General features: G+C 39.4%; 1 protein-coding gene across 2 annotated transcripts in view; it reads left to right on the plus strand.

The window, feature by feature from the left end:
* Window positions 1–6,962, plus strand: part of SNAPC1 (small nuclear RNA activating complex polypeptide 1) — a 32,603-nt gene extending 25,641 nt beyond the window's left edge. For both annotated transcript variants that reach the window (XM_043985888.1, XM_043985889.1), the window contains exon 9: window positions 6,495–6,962. In XM_043985888.1, coding sequence (XP_043841823.1) covers window positions 6,495–6,529 — 35 coding nt within the window. In that variant the 3' untranslated portion in view covers window positions 6,530–6,962. The remainder of the gene's footprint in view (window positions 1–6,494) is intronic.
* Window positions 6,963–14,998: the final 8,036 nt, after the last annotated feature.

Raw genomic sequence — 14,998 nt, forward strand, 5'->3', positions numbered from 1 at the left:
GGAGACATGTAAGAGGGCAGTATCATAAAAACCCAGACAGCAGAGTATATGCAGGAAGAGAGGCTGGTTGATAATGCCAGATGTAGCAGACAAGTCAAGAAGGATGAAACCTGAGAAAAGATTGTCGAATTGACAGTTCAGTTGAGTGATGTTGGAATCATTTGCAAATGGTTGAGGAACGAGGAGACAAGTGGAAGCTCTGAACATCGATATATTTTTTTTTTTTAGTGAGGCAATTGGGGTTAAGTGACTTGCCCAGGGTCACACAGCTGGTAAGTGTTAAGTGTCTGAGGTCGGATTTGAACTCAGGTCCTCCTGACTCCAGGGCTGGTGCTCTATCCACTGCGCCACCTAGCTGCCCCTGAACATAGATAATTTTTTAAAGGATTCTAGCTGTGAAAAGGAGAAGAGATGGAGCATGACAGCTTGGAGGGATGTAGGAGACTTGGGCATGTTGGAAGGCAGCAGTGAAGGAACAAGCAGATAGGGAGATACTGAAAATTTTAGAAAGGGAGAAGATGATACAAGTTGCATTCTATTGGAGAATACAGGAGGAGATGGGATGAAGGGCCTATGTTGAAGAGCTGGCCTTGGCAGCAAGAATGGCCACCTTTGTGTCAGTGCCTAGGGAGAAAGGAGGAAAGAGTAGGGCATGATATCAAGGGGTTTTGAGATGAAGAGAAATAGAGAAGAGGAATTTTACATCCATTGTCTCAATTTTCTCAGTATAGTAAGAGGCACGGTTCTCAGCTGAAAGAAAGAAGGGAGGGTGAGGTATAGGAGACTTGAAAGAAGAGATTTGGAATAGCTTCTCTGGGTTGTGACCTCAGATGAACTGTATCCTGGGGTCTTGAAAGAACTAATGGAAGTGATTGCTCAGCATGATCTTTGAAAGAGTATGGAAAATGGGAGAGGTGCTACAGAGCTTGGAGCAAATGTCTTTATTTTTATTATAAGGGAAAAGTGGTGCTTGCAAAATGTAGGCCTATGAACCTAACTTGGGTTCCTGGCAAAATTTAGAAGAGGAAATGATAATCAAAGAAACAACCAGTATGGTTTCACTTTATTTTCCTTTTTTTGATAATGTTACTAAGTAGGTAAATGAGGGAAAGAAGGGAAGTGTAATTTATCTAGCAAGCATTTCACAAAGTCTCTGCTATTCTTGTTGGCAAGATAGAGAAATATGACTTCAGAGGATAGTGCAGTTCGGTAGGTTCAGAACTTTTTGAATGGCAGCAGCCAGAGTTAGTATTAGTGGTTTGGGGTTGTCTTGGTAAGAAGTCTCCAATGTGGAATCCCAGGAAAATGTCACTGTTGTGGTGTTTGTGTGCATCTTTGACAACTTTTTTCAGGAATTTGGATAAAGGCATAGCACACTATGCTTACCCAAGTTGAAGGTGACACAAATGCAGCAGAGAGAGCTACTATGTTGGATGACAGGCTCATCTTCCAAAAAAGATATTTACAGCCTAAAACATTGAACTGAATCTAATAGAATTAAATTTAATAGTGATAAATACAAAATATTTCCCTAGGGTTTAAAAACAAAATAAAATAAGTACAAGGTAGGGGAGATATGATAAAATAGTTGGTTTGAAAATGACATAAGGGTTTTAGTGAACTATAAGCTTAATGTGCTTCAGTGTTAGGATATAACGGCCAAAAAAAGCTAATATAACCTTATACTTTGTTAATATAGGTAGGACTAGGGAGGTTAGAGTCCTGCTGTATTCTGCTCTGGTAGGATCACCTATATGTAGGTACATACAGATATGTAAATTTTTTTTTCCAGATGTTTCCTTCTAGGTGGCAAGGGGAGTATAAAGAAAGAGGCTTCATGTCTGAGTATGCCAGTTATTACCAAAGAGGAAGATGAAAATGAGTTTTTAGTGAATTGGGTAAAGTTGAAGTGTCAAAATATTCCAGAAATTTCATTTTAGAGGTTTCAAGTACTGATGATAAGGCCTCTTTCCCTGAGCATTATGCAGATACTTTACCTCACTTTTTAATATATTTAGTAAATTATACTATTTCATTATTAATCCATTCTATATATCTCTGGCCACGAACCTGTAGAATAGGATATTTTGCTCTTTCTGAACTCTCAGAATTTATTCTCTCCAACCTAGTTCTTTGTCCTGCTTTGCCCAGCTCTTTCTCCCTGATTCTAAGGTAGTCAAGTGGCTTATTTGGAGGGTGACTTCTAAACTAATGATGATGAACCTTGTCTTTCTGTTCTTTGTACCAACAGTTTCCAGATGTTGCATGTGTCCCAGAGGTTTGTTTTTCAGCCTGTCATTTGTCATTCGGAATGTTGTTTTTAAGAGGCAGTAGATAGAAAAGAAAAACAGAAAGCTAGGCTTGACATCTGAAGACCCTAGTGTGAGCCTCTGAGCCTCTCTTAACTCTGTTTCCCCCACTATAAAATATGAATGATAATATTTGCACTACCTGTGTGCCACACTTGCCTGTCATTCAGAGTGTGAATTGCAGACCTTGATGGGTCGCTTCTCCCAAGTTTGCACGGACTTTGGCCTAACCGTAAATCTTAAAAAGACGAAAGTCATTTGTCAGAGTGCTATGTCGCCTCCATTGATACACATTGGTAGCTACCAGTTGGATGTCGTAAACCAATTCTCGTATCTTGGCTCTATTGTCAGTGACAATTTGTCACTTGATTCTGAGATCAATCAGAGGATTGGGAAAGCTACTGCAACCATGGCTAAGCTTGCCAAGCGTGTCTGGGCAAACAGAAAACTGACAAGACAAACCAAATTTACCATCTATAGAGCATGCGTCCTGAGTACCTTACTGTATGGCAGCGAAACGTAGACTACATATACTAGACAAGAGAAGAAGCTTAATAGCTTCCACATGCACTGCCTTTGGCGCATCCTTGGCATATCTTGGTCAGATAGGATCACCAACACAGAAGTGCTCCAACGTGCGCAACTTCCGAGCATCTACACACTACTGAAATAAAGATGGCTGTGCTGGCTCGGTCATGTACACCACATGCAAGACGGGTGCATTCCTAAAGACCTATTCTGTGGCAAGTTAGCCTCAGGCCAAAGACCTGCTGGACACCCCCAGCTTCGCTACAGAGATGTATGCAAGCGAGACTTGAGGGCTCTGGGAATAGACATAGGCAGCTGGGAGGAGATGGCCAAGGACTGCGCCTGGTGGAGTTCAGTACTCAGGAGCAGCTTGCACGTAGCTGAGATGGGCCTTCAAGCTCTGGAGGAAGAAAAACGAATGAGATGCAGGAACCAACGGGCAACAGCGCAGTTTTCCGATGTCCTCGTTGCGGCAGGAGCTGTGGCTCCCGTATCAGACTGCACAGCCACACTGTGGCCTGTGGCTCTTCAAGGTGCTGATCCATGGTCCTCTGCGACTGGTGGAAGCCTACTACTACTACCTGTGTCATAGGATTGTTTTGAAGTCACATGAGCTAATGTATGTAAAAGTGCACTAGGTGACCTATTATTATTTCCTTGTAGAAAGTGTTATTCATGTTGGTTAAATTTCTACGTATCTCATGAAAACTTACTTAATTTGTAATATAAGTTCAACCCTAAATCCAATCACAGTCTATAACATTGATTCTATGAACAAATCTGACACCAGGAGCAAATCTTTCTCTTCTCTGAGAGTGAAAGGAAGAACTCCTTCCTTACCCTGTTCTCTTCCTGACCTAGCAGAGGAACTTTCTTATCTCCCACTTTGATGATACATGTAGTTATAAGGGACTAGGGCTTTAGATATTCCTGGGATGGGATATCATATAGACTCTGGTTTCAAGTATAAGAACTTCCTAATCTAACTCACCACAATTGGGAACTCTGTCAGTTTTTCCAGCGGCAATTCTCTTGGTGGTTATAGCTGTAGGGACTCCTCCAAGGATACTGATAGCAATAATTTGGGATCTATAGGCATTGGAACTTATTCTCTTTTGTTCTTGAGTAGGCTTTGATGACAGGAAATTTTAGAATGACAGCAACATCTCTGGTGGTGGTGGGACTTGGAGGGGCTCTAGAGGGGGATGGAAATTTTGGCAGTGGTGGTTTGGTAGGAGTGCGCAGAAGCAGGGGCTCAAAAAAACCACCTTTTAACATTATGAACTTGACAAACTCCAATAAACATGAACATTTCCATATATAAAGAAGTATAGAAAAAGATGATTGTATATATGGTCATTTTTTTAGTATAGTTTTATTAACATGTACCAAAACTGCCCAACTTGTTTGTATCCTCTTCTGAACTCTCTTCTTCTCTATTTTAAAAATATTTTTCCCTTTATTGGCATCACTGTCCCTCTCCTCCCTCCTAAAAAAAATAAAAGAAAAAGATCCTCCTTTATATAGCAAAACAAATTCACACATTGGCTGGATCTGAAAATGTATATTTCAATCTAAACTCTAGCCTGTCACCTTTGCCAAAAGGTGGGAAGCATGATTCATCATCAGTCTTCTAGAGTTATAACTGGTCATTGCATTTATTAGCTTTCATAGTTGTTTTCCTTTGCCATATTATGTTGTTGTCATTGTTTAATTGTATCAGACTCTTCTTGACCCCATTTGGGGTTTTCTTGACAAAGATACTGGAATGGTTTGCCATTTCCTTTTCTAGATGAGTAAAGATGAGGAAACTTGAGGCAAACAGGGTCAAGTGAATTGTCTAGAATCACACAGTTAGTAAATGTCTTGAGGCCAGATCTGAATTCAGGGAGAAGAGTCTTCCTGACCCCTGGCTTGGCACTCTATCCACTATACCACCTCATAATCATTGCATAAATAGTGCTCCTGATTTGGCTTCCTTCCCTCTCTATCAATTCATATCCTAGGTTTCTCTGAATCTGTCTCATCTTTTTTTTATGGTGCAGTTGTACTTTACCTTCACATACCATGATTTGTTCATTTCCCTGTTTATGGGTGTCCACTTGGTTTCCAGGACTTTGCTACAACAAGAAGAGCATATGGATGGTTTTCCTTTTGCTTGAATTTCTCTGGGATTTTTTTCCTCTAGGTATATAAAGTTATGCTTGGGTAATTTGATTGGGATGGCATTGAATCTGTAAATTAGTTCAGGTGTTATTGCCATTTTTATTATATTGGCAAGGTTCCACCATGAGTGGTTAATAGCTTTCCAATTATTTGGGTTTATCTTTATTCTGATAGTGTTTTTAATTTGCTGTGTTTCTTAGTAGGGGTACTCTCCATTCTGTGCTAATTTTAAATGGAATTTCTTTTTCTCTCTCTTCCTGCTGAGTTCTGTTGGTAGTGCAGAAAGGCTGTTGATTTTTGTGGGTTTATTTTATGTCCCCTTGTTTTGCTAAAGTTATAATTTTTTCAAGTAATTGTTAGTTGAATTTTAGTTTTTTTCTGAGTAAACAATGATGTGTGCAAAAAGTAGTAATTTAAAAAATTTTTTGTCTATGCTTATATTCCCTTAATTTGTTTTTTCTTTTTGTTAAAGGTGGTATTTCTAGAATTATGCCAAATAGTAGTGATGACAATGGACTGATTAATTGGAAAGGTCTCTAGTATTTCTCTGTTATAGATAATGCTGGCTATTTCATTTAGGTAGTTAGTTTACCATGTTAAAGAATATTCCATTTATTCCTATGCTTTTTAATATTTTTAACATAAAGGGGTATTGTATTTTTCCAAAAGCCTTTTCTGTACCAGTTGATCTATATATTTTTTTACTATTTTTGTTATCAATGTATGGTCTGTTATGTTTATAGTTTTTATGATATTAAACCAATATAAGATCATGGATCAGAGCTAGAAGAAACCTTTGAGAACCTTTAGTCCACACCCCATTTTACAAAAGGAAACTGAAGCCAGTGGAGGTTAAGTAATTTGCTCAGTGTCATATAGTGTATAAGATATTTGAGCCCAGTGCCTGGCACATAGTAGGTACTTAATAAATATTTGTTCTCCTTACCCTCTTTTCCCAAGAGCCCCTGGTTTATTTGGATAGGCAGAACATATATAAAACCACTGAAGAACCTTTGTTTCAGAATTTTCCATTTTAATGCAAAAACTCTGATCATATAATTCTAAAGTAGCCTTTCACCTAAACATATGTTTTTGGATGACTAAATTTCACATATCAGAATTAAAATGTTGAATCTCTAGAGTCATTCTGAAGGAAAATTTCATTTGTGGATTACAGTTGTAATTTCTTAGATTTTTGAACCAATTTGGTTAAGGTTGGAAATTTGTTTCTGTGCCTGTTATTTAATATTTTCAGTATTACAATTAAAGACCTGTATTTAAGTTACAAAGCTTATTTATAGTAAAAAGAAGTAAAGGAATTCAAGGAGCCAGCTGTCCGTTATCAGAATAAATATCTTTCTGTTTGGGGGTCCTTAAAAAAAATGAAACTATAGAGAATATACTACTGCTAAATTTAAGGAAGCATTGTTTGTCTTCTGATGCCATCTATTTAGACCTAATGAACTTCTAAATTTTCTTTTATCTTTATAGAGTTTTCAGCACCCAAGAGGAAAAGAAGATGCTGAACAAAGAACCTGGACTGTAGAGTTTTATGAAATTTGTATTTCTGGAGAGTTAAAATCTTTATGTGATGAACATGAAGATAGTAAAGCCAGCTGTTCCCTGTTTGTTCGACTCCCATAGCAATCCTTTGTGGAAAGCGGTTTCCACTGATGTTTATGTGCACTCAAAATTGCCTTAACACAGTTGTGGCCATATTAATTATCATATAGTCTTATTTTAAATTAACCTTTAGTTTAAGTGAGATGTACATTAAATTATACTTAGTCATGTATTAATTTATCACTTGAACGGAACCATCATATATCTTATGGGTAAGTGCAATAAATATATTTTAAATTCAATGAGATGATGTCAGTGCTTACCACACTGCTTTGCATATTGTAGGTACTTTAATAAATGTTGAAAATATGAATAAATCAAATTCTTAATGTTGAATTTGAAATGCTTTGTTTTATTTTTACATGAAACGCCTATTGATAGTTCCTGTCAAGATCATAGCTCAATCGCAATTTTATAATCAACCTAACTTTATTTGTATAACATATCAGTAACTTTAAAGCCTCCTTTGTTTTAATGAACTTTAAATATTCCGATCAGTTAAATAATATATTGATTAATCTTGAGTACAAGCAGATTTTAATATATATTACTTCTAGGGAGTTGTTAAAACCTTCCAAATAAAGTTTTTAAATGTAATAGCTTAAGTACTGCTATTTATTGAACAGAAAAGATGGCGATGCTGATGGTGCTGGAAAGACTTCTTTTATGTTCCTGACAACAGTCTATCAATTTGGGGGCGGGGGGCAATGAGGATAAAGTGATTTGCCCAGGGTCACACAGCTAGTAAGTGTCAAGTGTCTGAGGCCGGATTTGAACTCAGGTCCTCCTGAATCCAGGGCCGTTGCTTTATCCACTGTGCCACCTAGCTGCCCCCTAGAATATCAATTTTTAAAGAAAAAAGCTTTAAAAAAACTAAACTTAGGGGGCAGCTAGATGGCGCAGTGGATAGAGCACTGGCCCTGGATTCAGGAGGTCCTGAGTTCAAATCCGGCCTCAGACACTTAACACTTACTAGCTGTGTGACCCTGGGCAAGTCACTTAACCCCAATTGCTTCACTAAAAAAAACCCAAAAAACAAAAAAAACTAAACTTAGTATGGAGAAGCTTCTCACCAGTAGTCTAGCCACTTGATGTGATGGATTCTTTGGCCATGGCTATCTATGAAATGAAAAAAAAAAATTAAATGGCCCTTAGTACTTTGGGCCCTCTTCCAAATCTGTTGTGATGATGACAGTGTTGGACAAAGTGGGGGGCAGCTAGGTGGTGCAGTGGATAAAGCACTAGCCCTGGATTTAGGAGGACCTGAGTTCAAATCCGGCCTCAGACACTTGACACTTACTAGCTGTGTGACCCTGGGCAAGTCACTTAACCCTCATTGCCCTGCAAAAAAACCCCAGAAAACAAAGTGACAGAGGGTGCTCAGAATCTTGACATTTTTAGGCAGTCTATAATAAACATTAACTTAGCTGTTGGTTTTAAATATGGAATTTTTGTTTTGTTTTTGTTTTGTTTTTTGGTGAGGTAGTTGGGGTTAAGTGACTTCCTCAGGGTCACACAGCTAGTAAGTGTTAAGTATCTGAGGCCGGATTTGAACTCAGGTGCTCCTGACTCCAGGGCTGGTGCTCTATGCACTGCGCCACCTAGCTGCCCCTAAATATGGAATTATTATCTATTTACCTAATGGATAATACAATTAGAGGAACTGAATCTTATCAATCTTGACATCTTCAATTAAGTGTCTGAGGTCAGATTTGAACTCAAGTCCTCCTGAATCCAGGGCCGGTGCTCTATCCACTGTGCCACCTAGCTGCCCCCTGCAATTGTTTTTTATTATGTGTTCTAAGTGAGGAAGAAAATTATTACACGGAATATTTGGTTATCCTACAGTGCTCAGATAACATTTATAAGAAAACCACCATGAAAATAATTGCCACATATACTACATATATTGCCTTAGGATCAGAAATTTTAAAAATTCTATGAAAAAATTCATGATACCCGTAAAACTAATATATACTTGGTGACTTCAGTGATAAGATGGGGTGAGCATATAAGGAGAGGCAAAAAAAGAGAATTGGGAAATGGTCGATATGGCAGGTACCAAATAATGTAAAAATAAAAATTGAATTTATCTAAAAAGACAGAAGACTACTATTTGCCAGTAGGAGACTTGTTTTTGAATCAATTCTCTCTGTAAACTCAGACTACTGACCTTTTAGAGGAAAGGTCAAAGCCAGTGCCAAGGTAAAAGAAAGAAATGTGAAAAGCAGTGGCATGAAATCGGGGCAGATTTAAGTTGTTGCTCCCTAAAAATGGGAAATCAATTTTTAAAAAAGGATAACGTATTAATATTTTCTAAAGAAGTTTGACAAATTTAAGTCAAATGCTACTTTGAGGGATAAAAGGCACCTAGTGGAGAAAGCAGCCAAGAGGGCAAGGTAAGAAGAAGCCGTGCAGTCCAAGTTCCCCATGACTATATGAACAAAGATCTCAGAAGAGTGCCAGATGGCACATGCTCTTCGTTTTCCACCAGACTGGTCTTCGCCATTATGCCCCATGATGGAGTCCCTGCCCTCCCTTTCAACTTGCTTTCATGTTTTGTCTTCCCAGTTAGAATGTAAGCCCTTTGAGGGCAGGGGCTTTCTTTCTTTTTTGCTTGTATTTTTATTTGCAGTACTTGGCATAGTGCCTAGCACATAATAATATGTCTTTAATAAATGCTTGTTGACTGAGATCAAGTAATCTGAAATCTAAGGAGAAACTACTGTGTGTCATCAGCACAAGATCAAAAATTCAACCTATAAGCAAGTGACCAAGGGCAGGAAATGTGAAACCAGACCCTCGATACAGAACTAGGATAGTGGGTATCTTGGATTCAGTTCCTGGGTGAAGAAAAGGGTCTTAGTACTGCTGTAGCTAGCCTTGATCCCCAGAGGATGGATGTGAGGTTCAGGTCTCGGTCTCTGGGCAGAGTTCTATCTCTCTAATGAGGGAGAAGGGACCTTGGACTAGGCCCCCAGGAATGGCCTTTACAGGTACACTCAGATGGGAGCTGGAGGAAGTGGTAGTGGGAGAATCTAAGATTCAGCTTCTGGACACTAGGGCTATGGTGCTGTTGATGGATCCAGAGCCTTTCAGCAGAAAAGGGCCAATGCTGTTTCTTTAACCTAGGAGATGGAGTCTGGGACCTCTACACTGGGTGAATGTCAGGACACAACTCTATCACTTGAACTATATGTAAGACAAGTCAGGATCATAACAAGGCCTTGAAGTCCCACCAGAAATTACTCCACCAGCTTAACACAAAGTTCCAATATGGGAAGTATGGAAGAATGAGTTAAAAAAAAAGTTACAGTAAGTGTGCCTAAGATAAAAACCCAGAAACCTTTAAGCAAAAAAAAAAAAAATCAACTAGAAGAGAAATACATTAATTTTAAGAATTATTGGGCCAAGAATCATATAAATGATAGATAATTACTTTAAAGATAAATGATGAGATCACATACCCAAATTTTTGAGATACAGCCAAATGTGTACATGATCAAGATGTAAAAGGTCATGTTATAAACAAATCAGAAAAGCATGAAAGAAATTAACCTTTCAGATCTATAGGTATGGGAAGAATTCATGACCAATTAAGGAGTGAAGATCACAATTCTGATTACATAGAACATTTTTGGGCAAACATGGTTGATGTAGCCAAAAATAAAAGGAAAATAACTAAGTGGTATGTGTGTGTGTGTGTGTGTGTGTGTGTGTGTGTGTGTAGATTTGCAGCAAGTTTATTTGATAAAGGCTTCATTTCCAAGTTATATAAGGAACTGATTAAAATTTAAGACTATAAGCCATTTCTAACTGATAAATAGTTGAAGGATATGAGCAGTTGCCAAGGGAAGAAATCCAAACTATATATATTACAGGGCTATTATCTACCAGTGTTTGCTCCACAAAATGGGTCAGGTCTATGCTTCCTCCCCTCCAGACTCCATGATATGGGATAGGCTCATTCTTCCCCAAGGGATTAATTTTCCCTAAAAGGAGACAAAGCTTTCTCAGTGATCTGATTGGCTCTTTTCCCCTTTAATACAGCTCTCTGATCACCTAAGTACATAAAGAGTCTCATTTGTGTGGAATTTCGGCCTCAGACTTGGTAGGTACCACTTGAGTACCACTTGTGTTACTATATTCTTTTTTTTGTTTTTATTTTAGTGAGGCAATTGGGGTTAAGTGACTTGCCCAGGGTCACACAGCTAGTAAGTAAGCTAGTGCCACCTAGCTCCCCCCCCTTTTTAAAAAGTGAGGCAATAGGGGTTAAGTGACTTGCCCAGGGTCACACAGCTAGTAAGTGTTAAGTGTCTGAGGCTGGATTTGAACTCAGGTACTCCTGACTCCAGGGCCGGTGCTCTATCCACTGCGCCATCTAGTTGCCCCTGTGTTACTATATTCTGACCTGCTACCCAGACGTTTTTCCATAAGGGACCAAGGGAAGTCACATCTACTAAAGCTGAAACTAAGCATCACCATGTCCTTGTTGCATATTCTTGCTCCGTCAGGGCAAAGTAAACCTCCTTTTAACTGTTCAGTGACTTATTTCATTCTCCAAATTGAACCTGAACAAATGGTGCTAGTGGCAGCTAGGTGGTACAATGAATGGATAGAGTGCTGGGCCAGGAGTCAGGAAGATGAATTCAGATTTGGTCTCAGACACTAGCTGTGTGACTCTGGGCAAGCCACTTAATCCCATTTTGCCTCAGTTTCCTGATCTGTAAAATGAACTGGAGAAGGAAATGATTAACCACTCCAGTATCTGCCAAGAAAACCCCAAATGGGGTCACGTAGAGTTAGGCATGACTGAACAACTAAACAACAAAACAGGGTGCTAGCATTATGCTCATTACTAATTTGGTGTAGTTGGTACTTGGAACAAGATTGCTCAGTGGCTCACATCATGACTGAGTTGAGGGAAAGGCACTGCAAATCCAAAGGGTGGGATGTTTGGATGGCCAAACACCTCCCTGTGATTCATGGTTGCTAGGGTCCTTTTGGTCATATGTTGGGAAGTCCTTTCAATGGAACAGAGAACAGTAACTCAGTGAGTGCTGAAGGAAACTAACAGAGGGTATTGATAGTATTACAGGTCCAGGTACAGCATTCCCTGGTTATTATTGGCCATCCAGCAGAAATTGGGCTGCTAGCATAAGAAGACTGAAAGTAAACTGGTCCAATGTGTTAAGTAAGTAGAGACAGAACTTTCAGCTGGGTGCATTATGAATACAGTGCACAAACTGCTCTGAAGGCTGAGGGTCAACTAATTGATCTGGGGACCTACATATGTGAAGGGAACCTTCCTGAAAGGTCTGAAGCTTGGAACCCAGAGGTTACACTATATTGCTCTGAAATCAGAGTGATAAGAGGAGAATGAGGAGTTAGGAAGACATTTGGATATGCCTACAGATAAGACAGCTCCAGGCTTATTACTATTATTATTATTGCACCCCAGAATAAGATATCTTCTACTAAAGAGTAAGGGTGTGATAGCTTTTACTAAAAAAAGAGCTTTCTAGGTTACAAAGGAGGTTCAAGCAAGCAACCTGATGAGTCACTGGAGTGATAGTTTCTGAGGGAATCATCTAATTCATCAAATGCAGAGACCCTATCTGCAGGGACTTTCATAGTCTGATGGAGCTCTCTGAGAACTTATTGCTCCAAAGTCAGATGAGTCAGTTAGTGGTTCTGGAGAGGGATCACCTTTTGTCCCTTTTTAGGTGGCTAAGATCAGGAATTACTCATACTTGGTTCCATAAAATGTATTTCTATTGAACCGGGCTTCCCAATGGAGCTGTGCAAGGGAGGGGGTGGTGAAGTTCCTGAAGGGGATGGTCTTGGTAGAATGACATTTCGCAGCACCCCCCTCACCCTGCCACACTTTATGACCAGCCAGTCTCAGGGACAATGAGATCCTACCTTCTGAGTAGAACCCACTAGAACTGTGGCAAGCTTTAGCTGTGGGTCTTTGCCAAACAAACAGATTTAGGCAAATCATCTAATGAAATCTGAGCTGGAGATTGGTACAGCAGAGGCCATTGGGGCAAATATAGCTGTGGGTGTGAGTGTATACTCTGAGGGTGGTGGAAGGAGGCCCTGTATCCACTAGCCTGCCAGGTAGGAAAAGGGTAATGACTCTCTCCCACAAGAAGTTTTGGGTGTGACTTCTGAAATGAGACTGATAAGCAATTGATCAGTAATTTCTGAGAGTGCTAGTGAAATTATTGTAAAATCTGGGACAAGGGCAGAAAGGGCCCTTTAGTCCCTTCCAAGCTTAAAGCATCCTCTAAGACTCTTGGACTCAAAGTCCTAAACTTCAAACTCCAGTAAGGAGGACATAGAATATGCATCTGCATCTGCCAAGGCCAGTATTTCCTTGAGACTCAGAACCTCAGGTAAAACTATGTGCCTGAGTTGTGGTGACCTGAGTGGAGAGATGCCAAATATCCAAAGGCTGCTGCTGGGCACCAGATTACTATCATACCAAGGAACTCCAAATGAATACATAAAGACATTCCAATTTCCACAGGGGAAATTGGGTGGGAGCAGACCGCTGAGGGGAGTGGTATTCCCTTCTCAGATGGAAGAGGGTGGGAGATCCCCTGAGTGTGTGTCACAATTGTGGTGGCTAATCAGAAGGAGTGTATTATGGGAATGGATATTATGAGTTCTTAGATATCAGTACCTATGTGGGGCCTTACCTATGCCAGTAGTTGTGGGTAGGACCAAATGGAAACCCTTGGAGTTACCTGAACCATCCTCTCTTATATGATTTTTTTTTGGTAGGGCAATGAGGGTTAAGTGACTTGCCCAGGGTCACACAGCTAGTAAGTGTGTCAAGTGTCTGAGGCTGGATTTGAACTCAGGTCCTCCTGAATCCAGGGCCAGCGCTTTAACCACTGTGCCATCTAGCTACCCCCTTCTTATATGATTTTTGTTGTTGTTGTTGTTTTGTTTTGTTTGTGGGGCAATGGGGGTTAAGTGACTTGCCCAGGGTCACACAGCTAGTAAGTGTCAAGTGTCTGAGGCTGGATTTGAACTCAGGTACTCCTGAATCCAGGGCCAGCGCTTTAACCACTGTGCCATTTAGCTACCCCCTTCTTATATGATTTAAAAAATACTTTTTAAGATTCTTTTTGGACTTGTGTCCAATTCAAATTTTTCTTTGAGGTTTTGCATGTAGCTATTTTGAATTTGTTGTCTTCTGAGTTTGTTTCTTGATATTTCCTGTCACCATGGTAACTTTCTTTGGTCAGGTTATTTTTTGTTATTGTTTGTTCATCTTCCCAGCCTATTTCTTTCTTTTAAAAAATTTGATAAACATTTTTACTTAAAGTTTTGAGTTCCAAATTCTATTCCTCCTGCCCCTCCCCCTCCCTGAGGTAGTAAGCAATTAGATATAGGTTATACATACAAAATTAGGTAAAAAATTGCCATATTAGTCTGTGTTCAATCGATATCAGTTCTTTCTTTGGAGGTGGATATTATGCTTCATCATTAGTCCTTTGGGATTGTCTTGGATCATTGTTATTGCTGAGAATAGTTAAGTCATTCACAGTTATTCATCAAACAATATTGCTCTCACTGTGCACAACATTCTTTTGGTTCTGCATACTTCACTATACATGAGTTCATATAAATCTTCCCAGGCCTGGCACCCTGAAATATAGACCCATCTTTAAAAAATTATATGTATACTTCTCAATTAGTAAAAATCTACCTCTTTCCCCCCAACAATTCCCTCTCCCCCTACAAATAAGAATAAAAAAAAATTCCCTGCTGTAAACATGTATAGTGAAGCAAAACACATTTATGTATTGAAAGTCCATGTCTTTATTTATTTATTTTTGGTGAGGCAATTGGGGTTAAGTGACTTGCCTAGGGTCACACAGCTAGTAAATGTCAACTGTCTCAGGTTGGATTTGAACTCAGGTCCTCCTGACTCCAGGGCCAGTGCTCTATCCACTGTGCCACCTAGCTGCCCCTGAAAGTTCATATTTTTAACATTAATATTTTCCTAGTGGTGTTGGATGTCTGTGTGACATGATATCTAACAATTTCCAAGTAAGTTATTCAAAGAATAAGAAAGGTGCATGGTGGATGGGAGAAGGCTACAAATTGTTACTAGTGAAGAATTACAATAAGAGGCATTGTAAACCTTGTTGTCCAAGAGATAAATAAATGTAAAAAAAGTTGGCTGCTCATGTGGCAAGAATTAACGATACTCCACATGTTTGGTGTAGCCCATGTTGAGGATTACAGGAAGGTCATGAACAAAAAATGTGCAGGGTGAGAGAATGTGAAAGGAAGGTATCCACATTTATGAGATTACAGATCCATCAAAATAACAAAAATCAATACTTACA

The sequence above is a fragment of the Dromiciops gliroides genome, chromosome 2 (genome assembly GCF_019393635.1).
Source record: "Dromiciops gliroides isolate mDroGli1 chromosome 2, mDroGli1.pri, whole genome shotgun sequence".
Taxonomy (NCBI): domain Eukaryota; kingdom Metazoa; phylum Chordata; class Mammalia; order Microbiotheria; family Microbiotheriidae; genus Dromiciops; species Dromiciops gliroides.